Source organism: Ichthyophthirius multifiliis (genome assembly GCF_000220395.1).
Source record: "Ichthyophthirius multifiliis unplaced genomic scaffold scaff_1120509250875, whole genome shotgun sequence".
Lineage (NCBI taxonomy): Eukaryota > Ciliophora > Oligohymenophorea > Hymenostomatida > Ichthyophthirius > Ichthyophthirius multifiliis.
Genome location: NW_004086415.1, coordinates 1 through 22,526, shown reverse-complemented (window position 1 = coordinate 22,526; position 22,526 = coordinate 1). Strand labels below are relative to the sequence as shown.

The 22,526-nt window shown below is 17.0% G+C and overlaps 5 protein-coding genes across 5 annotated transcripts, besides 40 other annotated features; 3 read left to right on the top strand and 2 right to left on the bottom strand. All coding sequences in view use genetic code 6, as the record gives it.

Annotated features, from left to right (window-relative positions):
• Positions 1–114: 114 nt before the first annotated feature.
• Positions 115–1,002, top strand: IMG5_105680 (hypothetical protein; the record flags this gene model as incomplete). Its single annotated transcript, XM_004035066.1, has 3 exons — positions 115–439; positions 490–584; positions 697–1,002. 3 exons carry the CDS (start codon positions 115–117, stop codon positions 1,000–1,002), a joined length of 726 nt encoding a protein of 241 aa, XP_004035114.1.
• Positions 628–687: a microsatellite.
• Positions 1,003–1,063: 61 nt separating the features above from the next.
• IMG5_105670 (hypothetical protein) lies at positions 1,064–2,375 on the bottom strand (the record flags this gene model as incomplete). Its single annotated transcript, XM_004035065.1, has 2 exons — positions 1,064–1,504; positions 1,589–2,375. 2 exons carry the CDS (start codon positions 2,373–2,375, stop codon positions 1,083–1,085), a joined length of 1,209 nt encoding a protein of 402 aa, XP_004035113.1. The 3' UTR covers positions 1,064–1,082.
• Positions 1,515–1,562: a microsatellite.
• Positions 1,531–1,578: a microsatellite.
• A 101-nt stretch (positions 2,376–2,476) lies between the features above and the next one.
• Positions 2,477–2,565: a microsatellite.
• Positions 2,562–2,628: a microsatellite.
• Positions 2,582–2,615: a microsatellite.
• Positions 2,594–2,692: a microsatellite.
• Positions 2,596–2,627: a microsatellite.
• Positions 2,670–2,709: a microsatellite.
• An 18-nt stretch (positions 2,710–2,727) lies between these two features.
• On the top strand, positions 2,728–5,724 carry IMG5_105660 (hypothetical protein; the record flags this gene model as incomplete). Its single annotated transcript, XM_004035064.1, has 3 exons — positions 2,728–3,318; positions 3,442–3,722; positions 3,843–5,724. 3 exons carry the CDS (start codon positions 2,728–2,730, stop codon positions 5,722–5,724), a joined length of 2,754 nt encoding a protein of 917 aa, XP_004035112.1.
• Positions 3,392–3,425: a microsatellite.
• Positions 3,737–3,794: a microsatellite.
• A 94-nt stretch (positions 5,725–5,818) lies between the features above and the next one.
• Positions 5,819–5,872: a microsatellite.
• Positions 5,866–5,971: a microsatellite.
• Positions 5,942–5,980: a microsatellite.
• Positions 5,952–6,012: a microsatellite.
• A 170-nt stretch (positions 6,013–6,182) lies between these two features.
• Positions 6,183–6,244: a microsatellite.
• Positions 6,245–7,133: 889 nt separating this feature from the next.
• Positions 7,134–7,178: a microsatellite.
• Positions 7,134–7,194: a microsatellite.
• Positions 7,139–7,205: a microsatellite.
• Positions 7,147–7,205: a microsatellite.
• A 215-nt stretch (positions 7,206–7,420) lies between these two features.
• Positions 7,421–7,486: a microsatellite.
• Positions 7,487–7,559: 73 nt separating this feature from the next.
• On the bottom strand, positions 7,560–9,235 carry IMG5_105650 (isocitrate lyase, putative; the record flags this gene model as incomplete). The annotated part of the gene is made up of 2 exons (XM_004035063.1): positions 7,560–7,731; positions 7,802–9,235. Coding segments are annotated over 2 exons (1,545 nt in total), but the record flags the coding sequence as incomplete, so codon positions are not given.
• Positions 9,236–9,585: 350 nt separating this feature from the next.
• Positions 9,586–9,630: a microsatellite.
• A 1,589-nt stretch (positions 9,631–11,219) lies between these two features.
• Positions 11,220–11,251: a microsatellite.
• A 206-nt stretch (positions 11,252–11,457) lies between these two features.
• Positions 11,458–11,513: a microsatellite.
• Positions 11,514–11,531: 18 nt separating this feature from the next.
• Positions 11,532–11,565: a microsatellite.
• Positions 11,534–11,645: a microsatellite.
• Positions 11,646–13,421: 1,776 nt separating this feature from the next.
• Positions 13,422–13,486: a microsatellite.
• Positions 13,441–13,497: a microsatellite.
• A 17-nt stretch (positions 13,498–13,514) lies between these two features.
• Positions 13,515–13,573: a microsatellite.
• A 2,223-nt stretch (positions 13,574–15,796) lies between these two features.
• Positions 15,797–15,831: a microsatellite.
• A 1,388-nt stretch (positions 15,832–17,219) lies between these two features.
• Positions 17,220–17,252: a microsatellite.
• Positions 17,220–17,261: a microsatellite.
• Positions 17,262–17,451: 190 nt separating this feature from the next.
• Positions 17,452–17,508: a microsatellite.
• A 342-nt stretch (positions 17,509–17,850) lies between these two features.
• Positions 17,851–17,887: a microsatellite.
• Positions 17,888–19,015: 1,128 nt separating this feature from the next.
• Positions 19,016–19,069: a microsatellite.
• Positions 19,070–19,146: 77 nt separating this feature from the next.
• On the top strand, positions 19,147–21,245 carry IMG5_105640 (radial spoke head protein, putative; the record flags this gene model as incomplete). Its single annotated transcript, XM_004035062.1, has 7 exons — positions 19,147–19,547; positions 19,589–19,851; positions 19,917–20,177; positions 20,238–20,510; positions 20,557–20,705; positions 20,907–21,026; positions 21,174–21,245. The coding sequence occupies 7 exons, from the start codon at positions 19,147–19,149 to the stop codon at positions 21,243–21,245; spliced, it is 1,539 nt and encodes a 512-aa protein (XP_004035110.1).
• Positions 20,837–20,910: a microsatellite.
• Positions 21,050–21,119: a microsatellite.
• Positions 21,053–21,168: a microsatellite.
• Positions 21,073–21,115: a microsatellite.
• Positions 21,073–21,137: a microsatellite.
• Positions 21,246–22,526: the final 1,281 nt, after the last annotated feature.

Genomic DNA, 22,526 nt, shown 5'->3' with positions numbered 1-22,526 from the left:
TTAGAATAGTTTTATTTTTTTTTTTTAATAATTATAAGCTTACTATTTATGTAAATAATTTATTTAGAACTTGATTTTTGCAGTTATAAAAATCGCATAATGTTAGATTAAAAAATGAATGATTAAAACTAACTCCTTGAATATCTATTACCAGGGCATATAAGAGATAGATTTCTGGAAAACTAATCAAAATCAATTAATTTAGTAGATAACTTTGACAATGTAACTATATTATATGCTGATATTGCGGGATTTACGAAATATTCGGCTAGTGTAAAACCTGAATAAGTAGTTTTTATGTTAAGGGAACTTTTCACAAAGTTTGATGAATAATGTTAATAAAATAAACTTTATAAATTATATACTATTGGTGATTGTTATGTTGTTATGAGTTTAGTCTCTATAAGTAACCGAAATCATATACAAGAAGCTAAAAATGGTAAAAAATAAAATAATAAAGAATTATTAATAGTAAATTATAAAAATTAGTTATTAATTTCGGATTCGAACTAATAAAAATTATAAATTAAGTTCGAGAAATTATTAGTTATAAAGAATTAGATATGAGAATAGGTATTCATACAGTAAAAATTATATTCTAAAATATTTTAAAATAAATATAAAATAATATATATATATATATATATATATATATATATATATATATATATATATATATATATATATTTAAATTAGGGTTCAATAATTGGAGGTGTTGTTGGTACAGGAGTTGTTAGATATGATATATATGGACCTGATGTTGTAATTGCAAATAAAATGGAAAGTAATGGATAATAAAATAGAATTATGATTAGTGAAAGTACGTATTAATTAATACATGAATCTTGCTAGGATATTTATATTTTTGAAGATGAAAATGAGGTTAATATATCTTCTTTAAAAAAGACCATAAAAGCATATTTTGTGAAGAGATAAAATGACGACTTGATTTCTAAATTATCTGTTACTTCAAGTAAAAAGAAATATATTAATTAACAATGAAACAAAAATATCTTTTAGATATTAAATTTTTTATTTTTATTATTAAATATGTATAAAAAAACACCCATTTTATTTAAAAATCATATATTAACCATCTAATCTTCAATAAATTAAACCCAAAAAGAGGTTCCTATTAAAATACTTTTCTCGTCTATAGTAAAAAAAGGCGAATGATGAGGCCTAAGTACCTTTTCTTCTTAAATACTATTTTCAGGTGCGCTTCCAACCATTAAAAATCCACTAGGTACTTTTTAAGAAAAAAAAGTAAAATCTTCCCCTGCAAGACCAAAATTATTATATATAAAATTTTTTTCACCAACTACTTTTTTTGCAGTCTTTTCTATTATATTAAAAGCCTTTTAATCGTTTACTACAACATCATACAGAAGTTAGTATTCGAATTTTATTTAACATTCATACGCTATAGCTAATCCATTACATATATCTTACATTCTTTTTATTAATAAACTTCTTGCCTTTTTATTATTACTTCTAAATCCACCTTTTATTAAAAAAATAAATATAAAAATATATATATATATATATATATATATATATATTTATATATATATATATTTTTTTTCACCTATAATCTCACAATCAGAAGCTATTATATTACCTCCACCACTTCCTGAGGTAATTTTGCCTACACAAATAGTAGCTTGTTCTCCAGGAAATACATTTCTACTTATAATCGTTTAAAAATTACATACTAATTGACATCCAATAACTAATGCGTCTTTACATTAATTTGGCAATGAACCATGACCTCCTAAGCCTTAAATATTAATTTAAAACCTATCTGAATTTCCTGTTATGGGACCTGAACATGAAATAATAGTTCCTGGGTAGTAATTATTTAATAGATGTATTCCAAAACACATATCTACACTAGGATTTTCTAAAACAGGATATTTTGGATCTTCAATCATTTTTTTAGCACCAGCTCCGCCTTCTTCAGCAGGCTAAAAACATAATTTCACAGTACCGTGTATTTTTTTATGCCAGTCTTTTATTATCTTAGCAAGACCTAATAACATTGCTACGTGACCATCGTGGCCACATGCGTGATGTTTTCCTGGAATTTTACTAGAATATGGATCACCGGAATTCTCTTGGACAAGAAGAGCATCCATGTCGGCTCTTAAAAGATAACATGGACCTTACTTTTCACCTTTTAGTATGCCTACAAGACCGGTTTTTCCTACATTTGGAATTACTTAGTAACCAAATTCGATTAAATGGGATTTTATTAAGTCGGAAGTTTAATGCTCTTCATATGCTAGTTCGGGATATTAGTGGATTTAACGACGAATATTGATTATAAAGTCTTTGATTTTAAGAACTTCAGGATGGAGGTTTTAGGTGTCCATATTTTTTAGATATTTTATATATATGACGAATTAAAATAAAATAAATTAGAAATAAGTGTTGTATAAAAATTAATTTTTATTTAATAAGAGAATAAGTTTAAATATTATATAAATATAATATAATTATATTATTATATTTATATAAATATAAATATAAATATTTATTAATATATATATATATATATATATACATTTTTTTTTATTTTTTTTATTATATATTTTATTTTATAATTTTATTATTTTATAAATTTTTACGTTTTTTTTGTTTTATATAATATATTTTATAAAATATTAAATTTTATTTTTATTTTATAATTTTTTTTTTTTTTTATAAATAAACACAATTAAAAAAATGTCTTTTTAATAAGATTAATAAATAAATAGTCTATAAGGAAATTTAGCATTTAAAATTCTCGCAGCATTATTAAAATCAGAAAAAATAAATATAGAATAACATGATATTTATAAATAAAAGTTTGAAAATTTACATAATCTAATATCAAATTCATTTAAAAATTAGAAATAATATCCAGTAATATTAAAAAAAGTATAAGCAAATATAATATGTGCAAAAGAATAATTAGAAATATAAAGTCATGCTTAAGATTTGGTACAAGATAAGTTAAAAAATACTTAAATATAATGTAAAATACATGAATAAGAAGAGGAATGTCTTAAGAAAAGTTTAGATTAATAGAATAATGAATTAAATAAAATTTAAGCTATTTTATTAGAAAAAGTATTTTTATAAATTAATATTAAGTATTAATAAAAATAAAGGAAAGTGATATATAAGAAGATGAAAAAAATATAAGATTTAAAACGCAAGAGTTAGAAAATAATTTAAAGTAATAATTAGAAAAATTAAAAGATGAAATTTCTAAAAAAGTAAGCAGTATTGAAAATGAAAAAAAATATTTAAATGAATAAAAAAATAAAATTGGTATTTATGAAAAAGAAAATAATGATTTAATAATTGAAATAACTAATAAGAATAATTAAATAAACGAAGTATGATATTTATATATATATATATATTTATATTTATATATGAATTCTTTTTAAGCTTAAATATGAACCTATAAGGTTGTAAAAAAAATAAGATATAATTGCTTCAGCTATTAGATTAATGCAAAAAGATTTAGAATAATTTTAAGAGGATATTTAAAAAATAAATAAATAAATATTAGAATAATAATAAGAGATTTAAAATTTAAATTTTAAAGAAGGTGAAATTAATACAAAAAATATAGATGAATTAACATTCATTTAATAGGAAAAATTAACAATTAAATAATTTAAAGATGAAATAAAAAGATTAAAAACGAAAATCGAAATTCAATAAAGGTGATAAAAAAAATTATATATAAAAATAATATATATATATATATATATATATATATATATATATATATATATTCTTTACATTTTTTCTTTTTCTAAAATAATTATTATTTTATTAAATAGTTTAAGTTATACAAATTAAATTGAATTGGATTAATAAAAAAGAGAAAATTAACGTATTTAAGATTTAGATGTCACTTTAAGAAAATAAATAGAATTAATAAAATACGAATATAAACTTGAAGAGAAATTAATTAAATTAATAAAAGATAAAATATATGAAATAGAAATATCAATTGATAAAATACAAAGGTTAAAACAATAAATAAATTGTGAAATTACATAACTTTAAGATAATTAAGAAAATATTGGAATTGGCAATAAATTAATTTAATATAAAGTCATTTAAATAAGAAAATTATTTACTGATAAAAACTAATAAAAAGCTTATATTGAGTAATAAATAAGAGAACTAGAAACTTAATTTTAAACTTAAAGATAATTGGAATAATTTACTTTAAAGAAAATAAAAAACCTTACAAATTTAAGAGAATCTATGTCTAGAAAAGCCTCTTAAGCGTGTTTTGAAGTCAGACAATCTCGAGAGGAATTAAAAATGTTAGAATTAACTATAATTAATTTATCTAAAAGATATTAAGAAGAACAAATTTAATTAAATGGAATAAAAGAACTCTACGAAGAAGCAAAAAAGTCAAGAAATACGTTTGTAATTATGATACAGAATTCTTTTTAGAACTTAGCCGAATTAAAGGAAAGAATTAAAATTACTCAAAATGAAATCGAAATATTAAAAAATGAGGCTTTAGAGAAAGAATAGAGTAAGGTTTAATTTGAAATTTCTTTAAAGGTTTAAATAAATTTAAGAGATAGGCAAAACTTTTAATTAAATAGATTTTAATATAAAAGAAAAACAAGTAGGCAATTTGTAGATTAAAATGTAAGCGAAATTGAAAAACTAAATATGATTTTTTAAGGGCTTGATATGTAAATTAAATCCGTTACTAGAAAATTCGAATTATGTTAATAGGCGAGAAATTATTTGGGAATTTAGCTTATTGATAGAAATGATGAATTATGTATTTTTTATGAAAAATCGAATATTTTTGAAAAAATTATAATAAATGGCGAAAATCTAATTAAATAATAAGAAGATGATATACGTATGATAAATATAAATATATAAGAAAAATAAAGGCAAGTTTATTTAGTTTAAAAATAAATTTAAACCGTTCCTGTATTGGCTTAATAAATAATGTAATATAAATTAGATTTAAATTAAAATAAAAAATATTATTTTGAGCTTTCTTAGAAATTAGAAAATCCGGAAAATGTAGAAAGATGGAGAGATTTAGGCGGACAAGATTTAGATGATGAGTAGTTAGAAGCTAAAATATAAATATTAGATGAAAGATTAAATAAAAAAAAGGAATAAATAATTGAAAAAGACCTAGTATTAGAAGAAATAACGAATATTTCGAATGAATTAAGGGATTAATTAGTCAATAATAGACAAAATACACTAGAAACAAGTGAAAAATTAAATAATTATGAAATTAAAATGAAGAAAATTACTAGATAAATGATGTCTACAATTGCAGAGCTATCAGTATATTAAGCTACAATAGTAAAACTATTAAAAGAAAGAGAAGATTTAGCAAAAATAGTAAATGAAGCTATTGAAAAGGAAAACAATAAAGAACCACCAACAATAGAATGTGAATTAGAATATTAAAAAATTCTAAGAAGTTAATTAAAATATCATGAAGAAAGAAAAATAAGACTAGAAAAAAATGAAATAGAAAAATAAATACCACCTTTTGTTACAAAAACTACAGCTTAACACAGATATGTTTCATATATAGACTCTTAAGATGATGTGGGATTGCCAAAATCTTATGGATAATATGCACCATTTAAGCCATCTGTTATTATTAATGCGAATATGTATTATAAGAAACCGATAATTAAAGATGTTGTTATATGAATTTGTATATTATTTTTATATTTAAATAAATAAATACAATAATAAATATAAATATAAAAAATTATATAAATATAATTTATTTTATATTTAATTTTATTATAATATTTATATATATATTAAATATTATATATAGATTATATTATTATATTTTTCATAATTTTATTTTATAAAAATATAATTAAAAATTATATTTATTTATATTATTGATTTTATTATGATATAATTTAAAAAATAAATATATTTATAAAATAAATATTTATTAATTAATATAAAAATATTAAAAATAAAACCTCTAAAATTAAAGAAAAAAATGTAAGAAAAATAGGAATACAGTAGTAATGATTATGTTAAATAAAATAATGAAAAAATGGAATAAAATAAATAAAAATAAATAATATCTTAAAATTAATAAGACTAAAAATAAACTTCTTAATTTTCTGATCCTATGAACTAAAACAAATAATAATAATAATAATAATAATAATAATAATAATAATAATAATAATAATAATAATAATAAAACTTGCCTTAATAAATTTAAAAAAAAAACTAGATTATTACCTGTTAAAAATATATAATAAGTTTTAATAAGCCCTATAAAAAATTAATCTTAATTAGTATAGACAGGTTTAGTTTAAACAGGAATACATGAAATCATAAAAGGTGAATCTAGAATTGAATATGTTCCATATGAAAAATCCACAATAGAATATTAACCTGTATAAAGAATAGAATATGTTCCGAAAGAAAAAAAAATCATTGATTATTTTGCTGTTGAATATTAAACTGAGTATATTCCTTAAATATATTAAGATAGATATATTGAATATGTCCCTTAAGAAAGAATCTAAGAAAGAATAGAATATCTTCCCGTTGAAAAATAAATTGTTCATAAACCTTAAACTGAATTATAATAATAAGTAATTACTTAACCAGTTGTTTAATAATAACTTATAACATCTTAAGTTACACTACCTGTATAGGCTGTATAAGTTGTAGAACCTGCAGTCTAAATATTGCAACCAACATATTAAGTTGTATAACCGACATACTAAACATTATAACCAGCAGTTTAAGTAATATAGCCTGAAATTTAGACTGTCTAATATGTAAATTATTAACCTTTAAGTATTATCACATAACCAAGTTATGAATATATTTAGAATAGTTATTAAAATTAATAATTATATACACAATAATAACCAATATATTATATACCATTATCATAATAAAATATTTATAATATTAATAACAATAATAATGCATATGCTTCATAATCTACATATGTTCCTTATAATAATATACTAAGATAAAGATATCTTGGAACATATTAACCAGAAGAAGTATAATTGGCTTTAAAAGGAAACTAATATTATTGAAAAAAAAAAATAGATAAATTATTAAAAAAAATATATATATATATATATATATTATATATATATATTTATATATATTTTTATATTTTTATATAAATTTTTATAATAAATATGATATTTAATTTTTTTCTATTTTTTTTTTAAATAATTATTTTAAAAATATTATATATATATATATATTTTTTAATTAATAGTTATTTTAATAATTTTTTTTTTATTATTTTTTTCATATATAATTAAATTTAATATTGAATTTTAATCAAAATGTTTAATGCTTAATGTATAAAATTTAATATTTAAAAAAAAAAATATATTATTTTTATTTAATTTATTTTTTAAATTAATGATTTTTTTTTTTTAATATATTTAATTTATTTTCTAATTAAATTAAAATTCTTAATTTTAATTTATTTTTTAAAATAATATTTCTAAAAATAAATAACAAATACATATTTCAAAAATAATTTTTCACATAAAATTTAATAACTATTTTTATTAATATAAAATATTAAATTTTAATCAATGATTTTTACTGAATTAATTTTCAGTAGATTCTATAGAATTTGCTAAAGTTTTACTATCAGGTTAAATAAGTGTTAAGCATTCATCTACATAATTTACACCTGACCATCTTAATAAATAAATAAATATTTAAAATATTTTAAATATTTTTCATAATTATTAATTAATAATATAATTACTTCTAATGTGTTAATTAATCAACTTTATGCTTCTCTTCTTCTCTTTAGACAGTTTCAACATAAGCCAACATATGTCTTTAAGCTAAATCTTTTGACAATTATTCTGATTTTAAGGCATTCATATGAAATCCTGCCAATGTTATAAACTACCAAGAATATCCTAATTTACCTAATTATTCACAGAAGCCTTAAATATATTCATTAGACATTCCAAAAGCACTCCAATTAAATGAAGGGGATAAATTATAAGCCAAAAGTTTATTAGGGTGTACTTTTTTGACTAAACTAGCGAATTTAGTGGCAGTTTCAATAGTAGGAGTTGGAGTTTCCATCCAAACCATATCTGCATATTTCAGATATTCATTAGCTCTTGCAGCACATAATTCAGGAGATCCTTCAATATTGTAGAATCCTTCACTAGATCTATTAGTTTCCCAATCAAATTAGAAAGAAAATCCTAATGTTTTAGCATATTAAATAGCCTATTAATAACTCATAGTGTAGCATTTAGACATCCATTATTAGGATATTTAATCTCTTTATGCTCCTTAAAATTATTTTTTAATCTATTATAAACCAGCTTCAGGGAAAGATCTTTCTTTTCCATCATCACAAATACCCAAAATATAAGGTTAATCAATAGGATCTATATTAGAATCAATTAATTTAGCACCCAATGCATCAGTTCTGGCTAAAATTATCAATTCAGTACCCATAATATCGGCTTATAATCTGCAAGCAATTAATCTATTGACGTGTTCACGGCAAGAAACTATTACTTTTCCACCCATGTGTCCGCATTTCTTATTACCGGGTCTTTAATCTTCAATATGGATACCTGCAGCACCTGCTTAGATGAAAAGTTTGATTAACTTCATGGTTGATGTAAGACCTCCAAATCCGGCATCAGCATCAGCTAATAATGGAGCTAAGTAATCAACTCTGGGTTTTTTAGCCCTTTATTCAGGCGTCATGGAAGATCTTTCTTAATTTTAAATTTTATCTTAATTTAATTAAGCTTTGAATAATTAATCGACTTTATTTGGTACTGTATCAGCAGGATAATCAGCAAAATCAGGACCAGGTTCATTAGTAGTAGAGGCTGATACGGAACATTACCATCCAGAAACGTATACAGTCTTGAGATATTTGGAAAGATTAATAACCTAAATAGGGTCTAAAGCTCCATATGTCATATGGAAATTACCGGTAAGTTGGGCATCTTTTAATAGCCTCCACATTTTTTTAGCTTAGATGTTTGAAGGATATTCTATATGGATGGAAGGACGAAGACTAGCTACTTATCTAGCAGTGTAGGGACGCTTTACTCCTGTGTATCTAGGGGTATCCCACCATTTTTATATTTCAGATTCTATTTATGCTAATATTTATGATTCTGAATCCATTTTTTGTATTTTTTTTTTTTTCTTGAATGTTAGGTATATCTTTTTTTTTAATTTTAATAGGAAATATAATAATTCTAATATTTTTTATTTATTTTGTATTTAAGCGACAAACATATGCGTATTATAATATATTTTTTTATTTTTTACATAAATTATTTTATAATTAAATAATGAATTATGGTGCGTCATTATATAATTAAATTTGATAGAACATTTATTACGCTATCTCTTAATATTAATTAATTTTATTTTTGTAAAAAATGATAATTTTTAAAAATATTTTAATGCATTAAACTAACATTTTAATTATATTATTATTGATTCTTTAATATATAAATACATTATTTTTTAATTAAATATGATTTCAAGGCATAAGAAATAATTATTTATTTATTTTATATAAGTATATTATTAATATTATATCTTCTTTTTTAAAAAAAATCCATATTTTTATTTTATTTTTTAATTAAAGTTAGAAATTATACAATATATGTAAAAATAATCTTTTTAAATTAAAGAAATTTTTATTAAAAAAAAACTTTACTTTTTATATAATAATAAAAATTTAATACCATATAATTTGAAAAATAAATATTATGTAAAATATATAATTTTCCTTAATTATAAATATAAAAAAAATCATTTTCTCAAATTTAAATTTCTTATATTTAATTCAAATTCATTTTAATAATAAAATTTTTTATTTTATAAATAAGGTTATTAGTGATTTATATTTTCATTATATTGAATATTATTCCTTATATTATTTAAATTTTAATGCGTAATAATATCATAACTTTACTAAATTTTTGATTATTATTTATTTATTGAATCATTATTATTTTAATTTATTTAAATATTCGAAGACATTAATTAGTTTGAAACTTATTATTGATATTTCATTACAGGTTATTCTACTATATGCTTTCCTGCTAAAATATTAATACTTTAGTTTTATAATAAATACTTAGCATTTTTTTTATCTGTAAAAAAATTATATCCATCTCCAATTTTTGCTTAACTATTTCCTCCTGGATATTAATTTATCTAAATATATATAAAAATAGACATATTTATAATCAAGTATTTACATTAAAAAATTTATATATATTAATTACAAATACATATAAATTTAATATTAATATATTAAAAATATAATACTTTTATTGATGTTTTTTACTCTTAATTATTTTATGGATGTGTATAATCGTTAGCTTATTTACCACTTATTCTTTGTCCAAAAATAATTTCTTTTTTTTATTTTATTCTTCATGTAAAACATGGTTATGAATTTTATCTAATATCGAAATTTTATTTTATTGTATTTTTATTTAATATAAAATTTATTATAATTCTTTTTCAAGCTTAATGAGTTCTTATTCTTCTTCTATTTATAGTTTTTTATTAATATTTTAATATTTTTAAAATTCGTTTTATTAATAATCAATTGGTATGTGTAAACTTTAATTTCTATTATTTAATTTATTATTTCTAATGTTTTTTTTAGACTCTTTTTTATTAACCAATAAATTTTTATATCCATATTTTATATTTAATTCTCTTATTTTCTAAATTTTCTCTTCATTTATTTTTTAACGGTATTTAACATTATAATATACATCTTAAATAGTTTCTTTATTATGTTTTTTTTATGCATTTATTAATATTATATGTGGTTATTAGTAATACATTAATTATTAATATTTTAATTTATTTGAAATATATTCAATTTAATAATTATAAAATTTTATTAAATTTTTATATATTTTTAGATGAAAATTTTAATAATATATTTTATATAATTGATTTACTAAAAATAATATATTTTTATGATATAAATAAACTTAATAATAATTAATATCTATTATTAAAAAAATATATTAAATAAAAAAATTTAATATGTATAAATGTGTAATAGAAACTATAGATTTTATTATTAAATAAATTTACTCTTTATAATTAAAAAGAAAAATATATGGTGAATAAAGAATTTAACATAATAATATAATATGTAAAATAAATTATAAAAAAATTAAAAATAAATGAATTGAATATTAAAGATGACATATAAAAAAATCTTTTATATGCATATAAATAAATGAATAGAGATTTAAAAATAAAAATATTAAAAATAATATTATTGGTGAATTTTTAATAAAATATAAAAAAAAATAAATAAGGAATAATTAAAAAGGAATAAAATAAAAAAAATATTTAAAAAATATAATAAAAAAACGCTATTATTATTGAAATTATATAAAAATAAATAAATATTTTTAATTATATTAAAAAATATATATTTTTAAATAAAACTTAAAAGTATTTATAAATATAAATATATATTTAAATATAAATATATATTTAAAAAAATTTATAATTAAAATATAATTTAATAAATATTTAAATTATATATATATATAAAAAATATATATATATATGTTTATTGTATATATTTAAAAATAAAATATCTTTACATATTAATTTAAATTTATTATTTTTATTTCTTCATTTAATATTTATAACTATTTTTTTATTATTTTTATATATATCAATATAGGCATTTACTTTCTATCATCTAAAATATATTATTTATTATATAATAATGTTTATATTTTTTATTATGAGTTTTTTTTCATAATGTTTTTATATTAAATCATTATATTATATATATTTATATTTTAATTTATATTTTGTCTATAAAATAGTTATTTAATTTCTAAAAAGCTAAATTTAATCTATCTAAAAATATTCAAAATATCCTTTCTTATTAATTTTTTAATAATTTAAGCATTTTCTATTAGTTTAGCAATATAAATATTTTATGTACTTCTATGTTGATTAAATATGATAATTTTATATATATTTAATATATACAATATTATATTTTAATGATATTCATTTCTTTATTTTTTACTACTCTGTTTATTTCTAATATTTAATATATAATTTTTTAAAGACATTAATAATTTTAGTTTATTTTTAAATGATTAAATATAAAAAAGTTTAAATTAAATTACAGATTAATAAAATAAAAAATGAATGATTTTTAAAATTGTGAAAATTTTTTTTTTGATAATAAATATATATAAATTATAATAAAATATTTAATATTTTTTACATATCATATCATTTTATTTATTTTTTTAATTATAGTTAAAATAGATAATTTTTTTTTAAAATAAAATAAAGATTTACTTATGAAAATATTTTCTTTTTAATTATAAAATTATAAGAAATTAGTTTTAATATAAATTAAATAATTTTATATATATATATTTATTCTATTATTTTTAAATAATATTTTTTTCATTTCAAATTTTATTATATTCTTTTTATATTATTAATCATTTAAATTATAATATAATTAACTTTCTATATTAATCTATATAAATACAAATTAGTTTTATTTTAATAAATCATGACATTTTTTTTTTAATGTTTTATATATTTAATTATTATATTATAATATTTTTATAATTTTATATAATTAATTTGTTTATTATAAATATTAATATTAAAAAACTCCTTTATATAATATTTTAATAATAAATATGATATATAGTTTTTTGCAATAAGATAAGAGAAATATTATTATATTATTTTTATAAAAAAAAGAATCTTATAATTATTTAAAATAATATATTTATCAGCCAAATGTAAAAGTACTTTTTGTCTATATAAATATAAAATTTAAAATATTTATATATTTTTATAATTATAACCTAAAGATTTTTTTATTTGTATTCGTTATATTCTTTCTTCATTTCATCTACAGAAGGAGCTTTTTGTACAGGAATAACTTTCTAGCCTTTATTATTTGTATTATAATTTTCATTTGTTTAGTTTTCATATCCTCCATATATATTATTTTAAAGATTGTATTATGAAGATTTGGATTAAGTTGTTGATTAAGAGCTTAAGTTTTAAGTAAAAATATTTTACATATTTTAGCTTTTGTTAAATTCTTATTTTGAAATTTTTTGATTTTATAAAGATTTAGAGTCCATATTGTTTTTTGTTTTTTTTAATTTATTTTTTTCTAATTATTATAAGTAAAAAAAAAAATTGAATCTTTTTATATAAATTTATAAAAAAATGAAGAAATATAATGCAAAAAAAATTATAATTTTTTTATAATTTAGCTAAAATTATTATTAAATTAATAATAATATTAAAAGGAATTTCTTATAATTATATATATATAATAATAAAAGAAAAATTTATAAAAATAACAAAAATTATAAAAATATTAAAATATTTTAAAAAAATTATAAATTTTGAAATATTTTATTATATAAATAAAAGCTTATTTTAATAAAAAATGTTGATATTATAATATTTTAATAAAAAATGATGATATATATAAAATTCTCGAATATATATATATTTTTATCATTCCTTATATTTTATAGTAATAATAATAATTATTATTTTTAGTTTTTTTTATATTAATATAAAAATCTAATTAGAATTAAGAAAAATTAATAAACGGAAGAAATAATAGTTAACAAAAAAAATAATTCAATATTCATTATTTAAATTATTATCAGTCTAAATCTTCAATAAAATTTAATTTGTTTGTTTAACATTCATATTCATTATAATTACAATTACATTTAATATTATTTTACATATTTGAAATATTTTAAGTATATTAATGATTTTTATGACAATTTAAAATACAATTTTCACAATAAAGACTATCGTAAAATTAATCGATTTTATTTGCGCAATCTAAGCATTTATAATTAATTAAAAATAATTTTTTTAAAGCTTATAAACAAACTTTATTTTATATATTTAAATCTAATTATTAATTTTTTTATTTTTTAAAAAGAACTTATATAAAGTCAAAGTCTTAAGGAATTATTTAAAAAAACGTTTAAATATTTTAATTTTCTATAAAAGACTACATTTAAGATTTCAAAATAAGTCGTGGAAAGTTTAGGCTGAAAATTTAAAGAGATTATTGTTTTTTATATATGTTGAACCACACTAGATTTTTTTATATAATTATTAAATAAAAATGTTTTTAAATTTACTTTCAAATATTTAAAAAGTTAATAAATTATCTGTTAAAGATATATTTAATTATTTAAGTTTATACAAACATTCAAACTCTTTTTAATATTGTAAAAAATCTTTATCTTTTATTCTATTTGAATCTAGATTTATATTTATTTATTCAATATTTTACTATAAAATATCTTTTAAAAACATAATCACCATTTATATATCATTCTTTTTATCAAAAATAAATTAAATAAAACATTATATACATTAAAATTTACTTAATCAAATAAATTAGCAAAAATTAAAGTTAAATTTTTTAAAAACTTACATTTTTTTAAATTAATAGAAAGACAAAATAATTCGTTTGCTGATATTTTATTTTCAGAAAAATTAATATATAAACTTTACAAGCAATAAGGAATATTTAAATTGAATTAAATGTTACTTTATATCTCTTTACATTAAAACTAAATATTATTTTTAGCCAAATTCAATTACAACTTTTTTAGATTTTATTTACCTTTGAAACTATTAAATATTTCACAACAATCATTATTATTTAAGCCGATATTACATAAGTTAAGTTTTAGGCTTTATAATTATTAATTTTATATTATAAATTTGCATAAACTTCCTATTATACGCTTACTTTCATTAATTTTGCATTTAATTTCAACTTCAAGTTCTTCTAATCCGCAATATAAATAATTAAAAATATCATTATAAAACTAAATCTATATGTTAATAAAATTAAGGCTCAGTTTTTTAATTTAAGTTTATTTAATTAAAGGCTTTTAATTTTCCTAATAAATGAGAGTATCTTAAAAATATAAAATTAGATTATCTGCTTATAATTTATTAAGTATTAAACAAACATACTGAAAATCCAAATTTTAAATTAAAAAAATAATACATAAATAATAAAGTTATATTTGTTAAAGGATTTTGTTAAATTCTGCGATTTCTTAAACATTTTTATCATTAAAAATTATTTATAAATACTTATTTTAATAGTTATTTATTTTTCGAAAATTTTATAAATCTTCCTATGTTTCTATTTTTATTATTTATTCTTCTTCATTATATTTATTAATTTAAATTTAATTTTATATATTTGAGTCTGAATTTGTTTGGGTGTTTGTCTAATATATATACTTTTTTAGTGTTTGGGTTTGAAAAGATTTATTAGTTCTTTTTGTTAGCGATTGTTATATAATATTATTTTCTATACTAAGTGGTAATTTCTCAGATGAATTGTTAGAGTTTTTAATATTTGGTGAAATTTGAGGAAAGCTATTTTATTTTATATCAGCATTTAATTAATATATATTTTATTGATTAATTTGAGGTAACTAAATTTAATCTTTTTATTCTTCTGTAAGATTCTTTTTTAAAACTATTTAAAATTTACTTTAAGGAGTTTATGATAATTTTGCCTTATTAGTAGATAATGAATAAAATTATTATTGTTTTAATAATCTAAAGTAAAATAATCATTAAATAATTATTACTATTATTATTTTTAAATGAACTAAGATGGGATATTTAATACAATGGGTTAAAATTTGTTTGTTTCTTAATTTAAATTTATTTTTTAATTTATTTTATTTTATTATTCTAAAGATCCATCAGTATATGCTCTATTTTTAATTTCTGATTTTGTTGTATTAGACTGAATAGAAATATTTGTTTTATGAATAAATATATTTCTATTTTTCTTTATATTATTTGAGCTACAATTTTATTAATTTTTTTTATTATTTTAATTATTATTAATTTATGTTATTTAATTATTTAAATTAAATATATTTTAATTATCTGTATTAATATTATACTGTTTATTATACATATTCATATATTATTAGTTTTTTGCTTTTATTTTTACAGAGTTTTATTTAACTTCATATTATTAATTTTTTTATTATTACATTTATATATTACATTTAAATAATATTTTATTTTTAATGTTATCCATTTATTAATCTTCTATTTCCTTTATATTTTATTTATTATCTGATTAATATTATTATTCAATGTTTTTTAAAAAGTTTTTTAATCCAATAAAATCAATTCTATTATTACTATCTACCATTAGCATTTTTTATAATAATTTTTTAATTATTTCATTTTTTTATTAATCAATAAACTCATTTAATATTTCTTAAAAAATTTAATTTCCATAATTAGATTTTATTTCATTTAAATTAATTTAAATTTTGCAAAACTTATTTCCTTTATAAGTCAATATATACAAAAAGCACAAACCTAAACTAAAAACATCTGCTAAAAATGGATTTATTTTTTAACTTTTCTTTTAATAAATTTCAGGCGCCTAATAAAGAATTGTTCCTCTTTATCTTACAGTTGTAAGAGTTTTTTCCTAAAATGAACTTTGCCCGACATCACATATTTTTATTTCTAAATTCTTAATATTAATTAATATATTATCTGGCTTTATATCATTATGAGCGATTTTTAATTCTTATAATTCAGCAAATGTAAATATACATTATTTTATTATAGAAAGTACTTAATCTGTATTTAATTTATTTTATTATATATAACTTTTTAATGAGATATCTACTTTTTCCATTAGAATATAAACTAAAAAATAGTTATCGGATACATAAATACTATAATTTATAAAATAAACAAGTCCTTGTATTTGATTTTCTAATTCTCTTATTTTTTTAAGCAGATTTATTTCATTATATAATAAATTTTCATATAATTATTATGAATCATTTTCATTTTTAGCTTTTATTTCTTTTAAAATAAAATAATCTTCGTTTGGATTTTTGGATGTAAAAAATTATTTATCGTTTTGATTTTTTTAAAAAGGATTAAATTAAGTTAATTGAACTTCGAATATGTTTGCATTGGAAGAATTAATAAACTTAATATTTTTAATATAGTCTATTATATTTATACCGTCTTTTAATATTAAATTTTCTTATTGCTTCATGTGATTATATAGTAACTCCATTATATAATTAAGATTTTTATTATATTTTTTTATTTTTATTTTTTTAATATTATTTAAGTTTTTTATAAATAAAATTAAAGTTAGAATTTAATTTAAATTTCTAAATTGAATAAAAATATTAATAAGTTTTCTTGGTTAAAAAAATCAGAGTATATATTTTTTTTATAAGAAATAATTTTTCTAAACTTTATTTTTTTTAGTATAAAATTAAATAAAAGTAATATTTATTAAATAAAAAATTATAATAATTTATTTAATAAATTTAATATTATTTAAAAAAATCAATATTATATTAATAAATTAATTTTTCATTTATAATTTAATTAAATCGAAAATGGAAATAATTGCATTTTATATCAACAATTTTTTATCTAATTTTTCTTTTAACTATTAATAATATATTTTTTCAACATATATATTTTATTTTATGCAATATAAACATTGATTGTTAAAAAAAAATATTTCTATATGAAAGAATAGTATTTAAATATGATATTAGAAATAAAATAAAAAATAAAGAATCTATGATTTTAAAATATATTTATATAATTATTTTATTAAATATTAAATTATAAATTATATATAAAAAAAATACATTAACTATTAAATGCATTTATTGTGACATGTGACATTACCAAGCTCATTTTTTTATTTTATTTTAATTTTTTATATTATTTAATTGATAAAATACAAATTAGTATTATTTTTAAAAACATAGAGATAAATAGATATTATTGTTTTAAAAATTTTATTATAATAAGAATATTAAATTTCAATAATAAATTCGGATAGAAATTCATTTATAAAATGGAGTAAAAAAGAGAAAATAATAATTTTTAGTAAAATTAAATTAAATACGATAAAATATTTACTTTTATTATTATTTATTTAAAATACAAATTTTTTTCATTATTATATATAAAATATAAATATCATATATTATTAAGAAAAATAAAAAGATTTATTTATTTCAAAGTTTACAAAAAAAATAAAAAATTAAATATGGATTTAAAAACAAGATTAATCAATTTTATGAATTACTACATTTTTGAAGTAGATAATATACATATTTTAAAATAAAAAACATAAAAAAAGACTTAAGAATACATATCTTTAAAAGCTGAATATAAAAGAAATTTTGAGAATCCATTTTCAGATCAACTATAAGCTTTTCCATAATAAATAACTAGTATAGAAAAAAAAAAAATATTAAATAAAAATAAATAACATTAACAATATAAAAAAAAAGATATAAAAGAATAATATGTATTCTAAAATTTAAATGAATCACAAAGATTAATAACTTTATGCTTTTTAACATATATGATTCCTTATGTTAATAGAAAAGGTAATTTTAATTATATTATATATAATAAATAATTTATGTATATTTAAATAGCTTTCAACTAAGGAATCATCCATACTTTTAAAGTTGCAACGGCATCATTTTTGGGTTCAAGTTTAATATTTTATCCTAATGCCTATGATAGAGTTTTAAGGATTTAAAATTTAGGACCAAATATAGAATATTTAGACTTTCCAACAGTAGATGAAATTGATATTCAAGATTAAATTAAAAATCATAATAATTTAAAAAATACTAACATTTAGAATTTGCAACATGTTAGTACAAATACAAATAGTAGTTTAGAATCATAAAACAATAATAATACTTTAGATTTAATAATAAATGTTAATAATTTAGATAAAACTAATTAAAAATTAATATGAGAATGATTCAAAATTTTTTTGGAATAAATAAATAAATAAAAAAAGTGAATTTATTTAATATATATAATTTTATTATGAATATAAAATAATATATATAAAAATGATTATATATATAAATATATATATTATATATTAATAAATAAATCAATTAAAAAATAAAACTACAATTTTTTTTTAAATTAAAAACAAGAAAAAATAAAATCAAATAAATGTCAACATTTTTAAAATAATAACTAGAATAAGTAGTAGATAATGAAGGTCGCAATTTATATAATCATTTATCAAATGTACTAACAAAATTGGTTTTAGATGAACCTAAAAACGCGTATGATGTCCTTGAAGATTATTCACACCATGTAAAGCTTTGTAAATATGATTTCAAACAGCATAGCGATTTTACTGATAATACGTAAAGAATTCTTGAAAAGTATTAAGATGTATAAGAAAGCTATTAAAAAAATAAGAAGCTTTTAAGTGTAAACATTTTTTTATTTTATTAATTTAAATTAAAACAAAAAAATAATTAGTAAATTTTGGAAGGAGAAGAAGATAATTTAGCACCTATAGGACCTATAGGTTATGTTCCTAATTTTATGGAAGAATCTAAATGGTATTTTGAAAATATTTTTATTTAAAATAAATAAATAAAAGGTTTGAATGGGCGGGAGTTGGATTTGGAGAAGAATTATCCTATAGAATTTTTAGATCTTTGACTGTATTAAGTAATTCTAAAAAAGAGAAAAATCTTAAGAATGTAAGACTATGGGGAAAAATACATGGTAGTTAAAAAGACTATTATATAGCCGAAGGGTAGGCTGATTTTGAAGATTATGGAGAATTACCACCCGAAGTAGAGCCTTTGGGAGGGGATGAGCCTTCTGTAAATTAAATGAATTATTATGTTACAACAGATCGTAAATATTTATATTTAATAAATAAAAAAAATATTCAATTTATTTTTTACATAAAAAATTAATAGTTGTGAATGGAGAATGGGTAGAATTGCCTTTTATTACCCCAAGTTAAATTTAAACATCAAGAAAAATAAAATATGTATTTACAGGAGATTTAAATAGAAAAATTATTACTAATCCTCATTTTGAAAGTAATGTAAAACCTGCTAATTAATACGGATATTCAGTAGGAACTGAAAAGGAATTACTTAAATGTTAAATTATTAGAATCAATCATTGCACATCTATTTAACCTAAAGGATTAAAAGTTTTAGATGCTGAAGATCGTATATATATTATTTATTTTATATATAAAGATACAAATATATATATATATATATATATAGCTAGAGTAATTGTTGATCCACCAGAAGATACGTTTGTATATCCCAGTTTTGAAAATTTATCTAAAATTAATGGTTGGGTTCATAATAAATAAAATATTTTGAATGTAATTATTTAAAAAAATATATTTAAAAAATCGCTTTTTATTAAGGAAGGAAAATTAAAACATACAATTCCTAATGATATAGAAGATGAAGATCCTGAAATAGTTTAAAAAAGAATTGAAGCAAAAGATCCTTTTGAACCTTTATTAAAGTCTTTAGATTTAGATAAATGTATATATATATATTCTTTTTTATTATAATAAAATATATATATAAGCTCCTGAAGGTTATGATTAATCTTGGACTATTAGAGTATATGGAGATAGCACTAATTATGGATTATTTTAGAGACAAGAAGGATATTAAAATTATGGATACATTGCAATTAAAAATTTATATTGGCCAGGTTCTGTTACTATATATCATGTAAAAAAATATAATTTAATAAAAATAAAAATGTTATTTTCTGATAATTTTATTTAAAAAAACAATACAATAATATAACATAAGTAAACAGGATATAATCCTTTTTTTTATGAGTTTTTTAAAAATATTACAAAAAAATAATAAATTAAAATAAAAATATATTTACAAATATATATATAAAAAAAAATATATATATAAAAGAATAAAAAATATCAAAATATTTACGTTGGATATGGTTTTAAATAATCTTCTGAAACATATTTCCCTTGTGAACCAGAAATAATTTTAGAAGAGAGGCTTGAAATTCCTTGCTAAATTGAGGTAAATATAATACAAAAAAAATAATATATATATGTGTATATATATATATATATATATATTATATTTTTATATTTTTTATATATATATTTATATTTTAACATTTCTATATATTTTTTATTATTATAAATATATTTATATTTTAAATAGCCTGTACCTCCTGAAGAAGTAAAATAAGAAGAAACTCCATAAGCAAATGACGATCAATAAGATGACGAATGATAATAATTTTTTTTTATATTTATATATTTATAAAAATATTGTTATATTTTTTTTTTTTTTGAGGAATTAATATGATTAAATAATTATATTTTTTATTTTTTTATTAAATTTAATTATTTTAATTTATTTATTAAAAATATGAACGATATTTTATATAATAAATACTTCGAAAACAGTAATAGTAAAAAATAGGCTTTATAATAAAGTTAAAATTTTGAATATTAAAATTAATAAAGTTTTAATGATTATTAAACTCAGATTGCTCAATTAGAAATGTTAAATCATTAATTATAAAATTAAATTTTTCAATAAATTTAATAAATAGAAGGTAACAAAATATTAAATATTTATTTTTTATTTTTTTTCTAAAAAAGAGATGAATTATATTTTAATAAATTACTAAAATTATTTTGGTAATTTATACAATTAATTAATGTAAAATGCAGAATTATTTAAATCTAAAATAAATGAATTGGAAACACAAAAAATAGAAGACAAAGTCGCAATTACATTAAGGGATGAGATTATGCATTAACTTAAATAATAAAAGGAAAAATTATTAAATTAATCTTAGAAATAAACTATAAATAATGAATAAAGATATTAGACATTGTTAATAAATTAAGAATATTCTTTAAAAATAAACGAATTTTAAGAAAAACTTCAGTTGACTTTAGTTGAGAATGAAAGGTTGAAAACTGAAAATTAATTTATTTTAAAATAATTTCATGAAAGTTCTTTAAAACTTGAAATTTTATAAACTTAAAATAGAAATCTTGAATAATAGCTTAAAGAAAAAAGTCTCAATGAAATCTACTTATAATAATTATTAGATTTGAATTAGATTAATAAATCTATATAATAAGATTTTTAAGTAAATAATAAAAATAACACAATTTTATAAAAACCAGAAATATAACAATAATCTCCTAATAAAAATGATAAAAATTCATCTTTTAAATATGATATTTTTAAAACAGATATATAAAATTCAAACAATGATTTATAAGAAGAAAAAAAAGAGTAAAAATTATATTTATTTATTTATTTTTATTTTTCTTAAAGTTGGAAAAAGAATTAAAAGAACTATTAAATCTTAAAATTAAAAAAGGGCCTGATATTAGAAGAAAGATTGAAATTAATAGATAATTAGAATATATAGAATAATAAACATAATAATAAAAATATAATAAATATTCTTGAAAAAAAATTATATATATATATATATATAGTAAAGGAAAAATATATATATTATTTTAGTTATTACAATAATAATCATCA